General features: G+C 35.2%; 1 protein-coding gene across 1 annotated transcript; it reads left to right on the forward strand.

Annotated features, from left to right (window-relative positions):
• The first annotated feature begins 1,537 nt into the window (after positions 1 to 1,537).
• On the forward strand, positions 1,538 to 10,404 carry nme4 (NME/NM23 nucleoside diphosphate kinase 4). The gene is made up of 5 exons (XM_059348580.1): positions 1,538 to 1,736; positions 5,190 to 5,323; positions 5,405 to 5,506; positions 8,302 to 8,414; positions 9,280 to 10,404. The coding sequence occupies exons 1-5, from the start codon at positions 1,601 to 1,603 to the stop codon at positions 9,398 to 9,400; spliced, it is 606 nt and encodes a 201-aa protein (XP_059204563.1). The 5' UTR covers positions 1,538 to 1,600; the 3' UTR covers positions 9,401 to 10,404.
• Positions 10,405 to 10,744: the final 340 nt, after the last annotated feature.

The raw sequence follows: 10,744 nt of genomic DNA on the forward strand, positions 1-10,744 counted from the left end.
TTCAATGAAAAATTGCTCTAATGATTCATAGATTATCAAAATAGCTTGTAATTTTTCCTCCAGTGATCGTCAGTCACTGTATTGTTTGTGACAATAATGGCTGTTTAAAGAGATTCAAGGCTTTACTGTATGTTTACGCTGTATTGCTTTACACTTGCCAATGGCTACTTTAAATTCCTTTGAACATAAGTTGATCTAGTTCTTGAGGCGAGCTGAGTTTTAGATATTCAGATGTTTAAGCAGCTCCACAGATTTCCTCTGCTGCTGTCTAAATCCTGAAGGTAAAGGCTTGTTCAGATATGATAACTGAGAACTGTGGTTGTTGGATCCAAGAACAAGAACAAGAACAAGAAGAGGCTTCTGGTTCATGTGACTCAGCACTACCTTCAGTTGAACAGAACTAATGAATTTGATTGCTCTACTCCCCCAATTTGATTAAAGCTTCTTTCTGGCTCAAAACCTCAAGTTGATGCTATTTATATATATATATACACAAGTTAATGTGATACTTGTTTTTAAAAAGAAAATCTGATTGTAAAATGTTAAGCTTCCATTTAGTGCTGAAACTACTAATTAAAGGCTACACTTTCACTGCATTAAAAATGTCTTGAAATCACTATGTATACAAACATTTTTATGTTTGTATGGTTTTATTTCAAGGGCATTCCACCATTTTTACACCTCAAGATGTCTATTCTCACTGACTTGTTTTATTCCTAATTCCTAATTCATAAGCAAGATCTAGCTGGAGAAACTGAAGTACAAGAACTTTTGCTCAATTAATGCTGGAGTTATTATTTTGTAATAACTCCAGCATTATTATTTTGTGAAGCCCTGAACCGCAAGTGAAGAAATTTTTTTTTGAGATGTTATCTTGTTATTTGGAGATCATATCTCGTTATTTCAAGATAATACACATATGTAAAAAAAAAAAAAATAAGAATTAAAAAAAAAAAAAATCTTCCAAAATGTTTTTTTTCTTCAGATATTATCTCATTATTTCGAGATAATATCTCGTAATTACGAGATAATATCACGTTATTTCGAGATAATATCTCGTTATTTCGAGATAACACACCTATGTAAAAAAAAAAATGTTCTTTTTTTTTTTAATTATTTATTTTTTTACATAGGTGTGTTATCTCGAAATAACGAGATATTATCTCGTAATTACGAGATATCTCGAAATAATGAGATAATATCTGAAGAAAAAAAAAATTGGGAAGATTTTTTTTTTTTAATTCTTTTTTTTTTTTTACATATGTGTATTATCTCGAAATAATGAGATATTATCTTGAAATAACGAGATATGATCTCGAAATAACGAGATAACATCTCAAAAAAAAAATTCTTCACTTGCGGTTCAGGGCTTCCGTACTGGAGAAACTGAAGTACAGAATTTTTTGCTCAATTAATGCTGGAGTTATTATTTTGCACAACTGTGAGAAAAAAACCGACACGTTTGGCATCACTGGAGTTAAATGTGTTCCAGTTTGAGCGACAGTCACAGGGGAGGTTGGCTGACTGGGGGATGACTCGTGAGTTGTGATTGAGGAGGCTTTACTTCTGTCTCTACAGTCTCACTAACACACGTCACAACATGGTCCTGCTGCCGCGCTGCGTTTTTAACAGATTCCTCCAGCAGTTTAACTCAGGGAATCAAGAAAAAGCCACTAAAAGTCTGCTGTCAGCTGGCTTCCCCTCTGCGCTGCTGGCTGGACACAGGAGCAAAGCAAGTAAGTTCATTTCTATCAGTGTTATTTTACTTTTGTGCATTTCTTTGTGTTGTTGTTTTCCTTATAAGACATTTAAATAATGTCACTCGTAATGTTTGATTCAAGAATAAACAGTTTAAGTTAAGTTTTGAGCTTGTGGTGATGACATAAATGTCGCTTTTCTAGATTTAAATGATAAGACTACTGTTGGAACATTATTGGCTCACCTCCGGTTGCGTTTATTTGTCCAAACTTGACGATTTGCGAAAACAGATGTGCTTGCCAAAATCACGGGGTCATGAACTGGAAGTAGGTTAGGGACACGGGAGATAGTGGTGGTGATGATGTAGGTTAACCGGGGTGAGAGAGTGGTGGAGCGGTGTGCGTAATCGTGCCAAGACCTGTGCGTAATGGGCACCACATTCGAACTTCTTTCTTCCATCCACACTGTAGAAAATGTCTGTAGATTTTACGGTGAAAAACTGCTAAACCATGACAGTAAAAGACCGTAAAATTTATCTTTTGTAAAAAAAAAAAAAAAAACTTTTTCTCACTGTTAAATGTGGAAAACGTCATATCTCTAACAAAAATATACTGTAATATGTAATGGTAAAATCTTTAATTTATGCGTTTTCATTTATAAAGTATTTTCTTGTCAATAATATGGCAAAACAATGTTTCTTTTGATGGAAAAACTTTTTATTTATACAGTTAAAAAAATGAATAAAATGGCAATCTTAAACGGGAAATCAAAAGTGCCAATATCTTTTTTACCGTAATATTAGAAAAAGTTCCACCGTATTTATTACGGTAACGTTCTGGCAGCCACAGCTGCCGGTTTTTTACCGTAAAAACAACAGTTTTTTTGACAGTGCAGCACGTTAACAAGTCGCTGTACGTTACTGACCCAAACAATCTTCAAGTTAAATGCCAGTGGACAGAGATCCTCCCGTGGCAGGTCACGTGTGAATAACTGATCGCATGCAGTCATCCATTATCTCCATTAGCTCCTTCTGGTGTTGCAGCTGCGCTTCTGTGCGCAACTAACCATCTGAATACATACAATATCTGATATTGTATTGTGCTCACAGGAAGAAGCTCATCTGTGTTTGACATGCATGTGTATGTGTGTGGTGGATGTCACCCTGCATATGAGTGACTTTAAGTCAATATTTGTCCTCCCTGTAGTTTACTAATAAGGACAAAATCTGAGGGTCAGTAGTGGAATCTACACTACTGGTCAAAAGTTTTAGAACACACCAACTTTCCCAGAATTTAATTGAAAATGATGCAGTTTAATGTCTCACTGTACTGAAATGAATGCACATTTGCAACATTTAAAATTCTTTATTGAGCATGATATTGTTTTGTAAGTAAAAAAAAGATTCAAAATCACATTTTATGTTGGACTAAAGGACTAAAAAAAGACACAAAATGACCAAAAAAAGACACAAAATGACAAAAAAAGACACCAAAAGACACAAAATGACTTAAAAAAAGACACAAAATGACCAAAAAAAAAGACACAAAATGACTTACAAAGACATTAAAAGAATTCAAAAATGGACAAATTAGCCCAAGACTCCATAGAGTTAAGTTGTTAACCCACTTCTTGTTCCCTGAAAAAGGCCTACTTTAATTCTTTATTGAGCATGATAGTGTTTTGAAAGTAAAAGAAAGATTCAAAATCACATTTTATGTTGGACTAAAGGACTAAAAAAAGTCACAAAATGACAAAAAAGACACCAAAAGACACAAAATGACTAAAAATAGACACAAAATGACCAAAACACACACAAAAAGACACAAAAAGACTTACAAAGACATGAAAAGAATTCAAAAATGGACAAAATAGCCCAAGACTCCATAGAGTTAAGTTGTTAACCCATTTCTTGTTTCCTGAAAAAGGCCTACTTGTATAATTCTGAAATGTACATTATTTTTCAGTTTTGGTTAAGCTTACCTTTTTTTATTTACCTCTGGCAGTTCACCACTTACCTTTGTACCCTTTCAAGCTGTTCATTTGACTTGAACTGCTTGAATTTTAATAAAAAACTGGAAAAATTGGGGTGTTCTAAAACTTTTGACGGGTAGTGTACGTAAAATTTACACAAGTACTCTACTTAACAGTGACTGAAGAAGTACTCAGATGTTTTACTAAAAATTAAAGCAGCAGTAGCACAGTGGAAATAATACTCTGTTACAAGTAAAAGTACTCTACAAATTTTACTTCAGTAAAAGTATTATGATAAAACACCAAAAGTGCCCAGAATTGCTAGTTCAGAAAAAGAAGATATATTATTGAATTATAATTATTAATACATTAATGTGAACAAAACTTTGATGCTGCAGTTGTTAAAAGTGGAGCTAATATTACCCTGCCGCTTGGTATATTGTGAATTTCACGAAGAGATAAATAAAGTCATGTATTTATATAAATATAATACATAATTTTTTCTGATTTGTATTTTGTTTTACAAAGTAACCAACGGTATCAATTAAATGTAGTGGACCAAAAGGTATAATATTTTCCTCTGAAATGCAATGGAGAAGAACTAAAAATTAGCAGAAAATGGAAATACTCTTACAAGTACTTTAAAATAGTGGCGGTTCTAGACCAGTTTTACTGTGGGGGCCAAGGAGGGGCCAGTGTTTAATCAGAGGGGCACATTAGCACATGAAAAAATGGCAAAGATGATATTTAAGTATTCAAAATCTTTGAATGTCTTGAAAAAGACACAAAATGACTAAAAAAGACACAAAATGACCAATAAAGACACAAAATGAGAAGACAGAATAACCAAAAAAAAACCCACAGAAGACATAAAAATGACAAAAAAAGACACAAAATGACAAAAAAAGACACAAAATTACCAAAAAAAGACACAAAATTACCAAAAAAGACACAAAAAAGACACAAATGACCAAAAAAAGACACAAAATTACCAAAAAAAGACACAAAATTACCAAAATAGACACAAAAAAGACACATAAATGACACCAATGAAAAAAAAGACACAAAATAACAAAAAAAGACACAAAATTAATAAAAAAAGACACAACAACAGACACAAAATTACTAAAAAAAAGACACAAAAAAGACACAAATGACCAAAAAAGACACAAAATGACTTACAAAGACATGTAAAGACATGAAAAGGATTAAAAAATGGACAAAAAAGCCCAATAAGACTCCATAGTGTTAAACTATTATACAATGTTCACATTCTGGGTTCCTTTTGTGTACAATGAGATATTGTTTGAACAAAAAAAAGGTTAGAATTGTTCCATTGTTCATTGTTGTAAATTGATCATTTTATTATTAATCTGACACAGGGGCCACAGCAGGGGCCAAAGGCTTCTTCACAGGGGCAGTGGCCCCTGGAGGCCCCTGTGTAGAACCGCCACTGCTTTAAAATTCTACTAAAGTGTTAATATTTTGACCCTGATGTGTTCCTGCTCTGTCCCTCCCAGCTGCTGTTCCAGATGTAAGGGAGCGGACTCTTATTGCTGTGAAGCCTGATGGAGTTCAACGTCGTCTTGTAGGACAAATAATCCAGCGTTTTGAGCGGCGGGGCTTCAAGCTGGTCGGCCTGAAGATGTTGCAGGTATAGAAGTCTGAAATCAATGTGTCTGTGTGGTGTGCACATGTTCAGTTTAATTTCTAACTAGCTGTCTCTGCTGTAAAGGTGTCCGACACTCTCCTGTCTCAGCACTACACTGAACTGAGGACGAAGCCTTTCTATCCAAGGCTGCTGCAGTACATGACCTCAGGGCCTGTTGTTGTCATGGTGAGCTCAAGGAAGAAAAACTTGTAGATCTTGTACATATGTGCAAACCAAGGTTATAATAGTTTTGGATTTTTCATTAGTTTTAGTTTTAATTTCGTTGTGAATTTTTGTTTTCAAATTCAGTTAGTTTTAGTTAGTTTTTAGAGTGAGTTTTCTAGTTTTAGTTTAGTTTTTATTTTTTGAAAATGCTTAGTTTTAGTTTAGTTTTTATTAGTTTTAGTGTTAGTTTTAGTTTTTTTGTAATGGGCTATGTGTTGGTGCCAGATTCAAAGAGGTCATAATACATTTTGCCTTTATTTCCTTTGGTTTATCATCTCAGCCCCAATAAGGTTATTAACTCTTACAGTTCTGGGTGTTTTATATTTTGGTTCTAGTGTAAACATCCCAGTCTCAGTAAACATATTCACCATGTGTTGCATGTTCAAATAGAAACACTGAATTATGAATGAAAAAAGGTGACAAAAACGAAAACTAAGGACATTTTCACTATAATTTAGTTTTAGTTAGTTTTGTAACCACACAATACAGTTTCAGTTAGTTATCGTTTTTTTAAAAACTCTAGTTTTTATTTTTATTTCAGTTAACGAAAATGTTTTTTCAATTCTAGTTTTCGTTATTTTGTTAGTTTTCGTTAACTATAATAACCTTGGTGCAAACCAACTACATATTATCATTTTCCATCTCATTGTAGTTGTTTTTTATCTCTTTGGGTTTATTGTTGTTCTATGTCTGTCTATTTGCATCTCTTTGCAGTTGTTTTTGTCTTTCTGTAGTCTTTTGGTGTCCTTTTGTGGTTATTTTGTGTTTCCTGGTAATCATTTGAAGTCTCTTACTGGTTTGGTACGTACACCCCTTTTCCATCAAGGCGGTTCCAGGGCCGGTTCGGAGCCGAGGCCAAATCTCGAACCTGTTTCTCCCGTTTCGACAGCCAAAGAACCGGCTCTCGGCCAGGAAAACTGGTTCTAGAGGGGCACCAAGTCTTTGCTGGTCTAGAACCACAAACCACTTACACCAGGGGCTGGGGGCGGGATTATCATGACCAACAAGACTAACAAAAAAGTATATAATTTAACATATTGTAGTTGTTTAACTGCAATGTGATTGATACAGGCTAGCGTTAGCTAACCTGTTAACATAGCTAACATAAACATTTTTTTAATTCAATGTTAATAAGAACGTAATCACCGTCCGTAGCATTCAAGACGAGCAGCACAAATGTGTTGTACATGTTGTGTTTGAATGCCAATGTAGTCTCACAGAGCCAGGAGCAACATCTGTAAAGAGACGATGTAGTCCGCCATTGTTGTTGTTGTACTTACTGAGGTTGTTTCCAGACGTATGCAGATGTAATGACGTGGCTCACTAGATCAGTAGTTCTCAAACTTTTTGAGTCGCGACCCCCAATTTAACATGCATGTTGTCCGCGACCCCCGCTCACTGAACACAATCTCACACACACAGTTCAGATCATACAAAAAAGAAACAAAATGACCAAAAGAGACACGAAATGACCAAAAAAAGACACAAAATGACCAAAAAAGACACTAAATGGCCAAAAAAGACACAAAATGACTAAAAAAACACAAAATGACCAAAAAAAAAGACACAAAATGACCAAAAAAAGACACAAATTGACCATAAAATGACCAAAAAAGACACAAAATGACCAAAAAAAGACACAAAAGGACCAAAAAAGACACAAAATGACTAAAAAAAGAAACAAAATTACCAAAGAAAGGAAACAAAATGACCAAAAAAGACACAAATTGACCACAAAATGACCAAAAAGACACAAAATTACCAAAAAAGACACAAAATGACTAAAAAAAGAAACAAAATTACCAAAGAAAGGAAACAAAATGACCAAAAAAGACACAAATTGACCACAAAATGATCAAAAAAAGACACAAAATTACCAAAAAAAGACACAAATTGACAAAAAAAGACTAAAACACATTAACACATGAACACTTTAACACAGTGGAGACAGAGCTGACTTCCAAAATGATTTGGCGACCCCCAGAAATCATCTCGCGACCCCAATTGGGGTCCCGACCCCAAGGTTGAGAACAGCTGCTCTAGCCTGTGGAAATGCAAACAGGTTCTGAGACAGATTGAGAGTTGAACCAACTGCTAACCAGCGCCAGCCCAGCAAAAGAACTAGGTTTGTGTTGGCCTAAATCAAATAAATAAATAAAATGTTTTTAAAAATTACTTTATAATTTATCCCAGAGGGGAAATTCAGTCAGTCTGGTAACTCTGTTAGAATGAGACAGCCTGATGGCTTTGGTCTATCTGCAGCATCTTACTACAGATGTCCAAAAATCTGAGTTTCCTTAACCCATTGAAGCCTGGAAAGTGGATACGTCGTTTTGTAGTATTTGTATAAGCTCTCAAATACTTTTTGAATTTCATTTCTATCTGCTACAGAGGCTGAAAAATCTATTATTTAGTAGAAGCGTTGACACTTCTGTTGAATTTCCAGAAAAACTTCAGGTTTTAGGGGCTTATTTTAAAATCGCCCAGAGGTTTAACAGGCAGTTTTAGGCGCCAATGGATTAAGAAAAAGAGGCAGTTCTGCCCCTTTTTGTAGAGAGCGTCTGTGTTTAGGGACCAGTCCAGCTTATTATCCAGGTATACACCTAGATACTTGGTTATAAAGGGGTATTTGTGTGACATCTTGTAGTTGGAGGCTGGGGGGCCCACTGACACTTTGGGCCCCTGAGCCTGTGCCCACTTGGCCCATTCAGATATCCGTCCATGGTGCATTTATGTGTTGTCTTATTTTCTTTCAGGTATGGGAGGGGCATAAAGTGGTCCAGGCGTCACGTACCATGGTGGGACACACTAACCCAGTGGAGGCCCAGGCAGGCACAGTCAGAGGAGACTTCAGCTTTCATGTCAGCAGGTAATATAGAGTCCTTTAATCTCATTATGTGTGTAACCGGTGGAGGCTACTCTGCGTTGTGTAAAATTGACGCTCACACCAGATTTCCTGTTGGAGGCGATCTCCGTTTATTCTGACAGCCTGACAGATACAATTAACAAAAACAATCTCCAGTTAGTCCTTCCCTCAACTTCAGCTTCTCTGCCATTAACAGTCACAAACGGATCAAATATTAAATGAACAAAACATACCTGACAGATACAATTAACAAAAACAATCTCCAGTTAGTCCTTCCCTCAACTTCAGCTTCTCTGCCATTAACAGTCACAAACGGATCAAATATTAAATGAACAAAACATACCTGACAGATACAATTAACAAAAACAATCTCCAGTTAGTCCTTCCCTCAACTTCAGCTCCTAAGTAAATGTACAAAAGTATATTACAGATTTTGACATTTAAAACAACATTTAAGCATAACGGTCAATTAACGGACATACACAGGAAAGAAATACAGCTTACCTCTGCCATTAACAGTCACAAACGGGCAGAGGTACGCGCGAGGACCCAATATATACACAGTAAACGGACACACAAAAATGACGTGGATTACAGGAGCTTAATGAAACACAAGCACAAGCAGACTAAAGAGGATAACATGTCAGGTAAGAACTATATATACAGATTTTGGGAAATTATAATACAAGAAATCAAAACTAAATATTAACTATCCTATTTGCAATATTTCTGTACAATTTTATATTCTATATTAGCCTTGTTACATGTCACTGGCACATGCCAGGTATCGCATCTCAGGAAAATATCGTTTTTTTTTATTTATCTGACTTGGAGGTAAAATGATGATGTGTGTGTTTGTCATTTGAAGGAATGTGGTTCATGCCAGTGATTCTCTGGAGGGAGCACAGAGGGAGATCCAGCTGTGGTTCCAGAAAAAGGAGCTTCTGAACTGGGAGTGCTGTGACCAGACCTTTACCTGTGAGGTGTGAGGACGCTGAGAGCTGGACGCAGTGAGAATCAGTCATACTACCTCTTCTCCTGCTGCTCAGAGTCACATTCAGTGTTACTACCAAATAATTTACCTCAATAGGTGCACTTAGAGAGACACAAAGATTTTTGTTGTAACTAATGTGAGTTGTTTTTATAAATCAAGCAACATAAGCAAAGTGCAAACAAATCAATATTTTTCTAAACCGCAAAAATAAGAAAAGTTTGCCTTTCGTCTCAGGGTGAAATGTGTGAAGGAATATTTGTAATTCCATCCCGTGCTACGCAGTATTTTATCATTATGTGTGATAATGTGTGAGTTCTAGTGGCTCAGCTTAATTGAACAAGAATGACAGATGCAGAAAAAGACACAAAATGACCAAAAAAAGACACAAAATGATGCAGAAAAGAAACAAAATGACCAAAAAAAGACAAAATGACTAAAAAAAGACACAAAATGACAAAGAAAAGACACAAAATGATGAAAAAAGGAAACAAAATGACCAAAAAAGACACAAATTGACCATAAAATTATCAAAAAAGACACAAAATGACCAAGAAAAGATACAAAATGACCAAAAAAAGACACAAAATGACAAAAAAAAACCCCGAAATGACCAAAAAAAGACATGAAATGATGGAATATGGATGGAATATTTGTAATTCCATCCCGTGCTACGCAGTATTTTATCACTATGTGTGATAATGTGTGAGTTCTGTGGCTCAGCTTAATTGAACATGAATGACAGATGCAGATATTGTTAGTGGTTTAGTACCTGATTTTTACAACTAAAATATATATCATGTGGCTCAAAGCATGTCGAACATCAACAACAACAACAACAAACATCAACAACCAATCTAATTAGCTTGTGGTCTGCATAGTTTAAACCAGTAGTTCTCAACCTTTTTGAGTCGCGACCCCCAATTTAACATGCATGTTGTCCGCGACCCCCACTCACTGAACACAATCTCACGGTTCAGATCACCTAAAAAAGAAACAAAATTACCACAAAAAGACACAAAATGGCTAAAAAGACACAAGATGACCAAAAAAAGGAAACAAAATTACCAAAAAAGACACAAAATGACAAAAAAAGACAAAATGACTAAAAAAGACACAAAATGACAAAAAAGACACAAGATGACCAAAAAAAGACACAAAATGACGCAGAAAAGAAACAAAATGACCAAAAAAAGACAAAATGACAACAAATTATCAAAAAAGACACAAAATGACCCAAAAAAAAACGAAATGACCAAAAAAAGACATGAAATTATTAAAAAAAAACACAAAATGACCAAAAAAAGGAAACAAAATTACCAAAAAAGACACAAAATGACCA

This window comes from Centropristis striata, chromosome 13 (genome assembly GCF_030273125.1).
Source record: "Centropristis striata isolate RG_2023a ecotype Rhode Island chromosome 13, C.striata_1.0, whole genome shotgun sequence".
NCBI lineage: Eukaryota > Metazoa > Chordata > Actinopteri > Perciformes > Serranidae > Centropristis > Centropristis striata.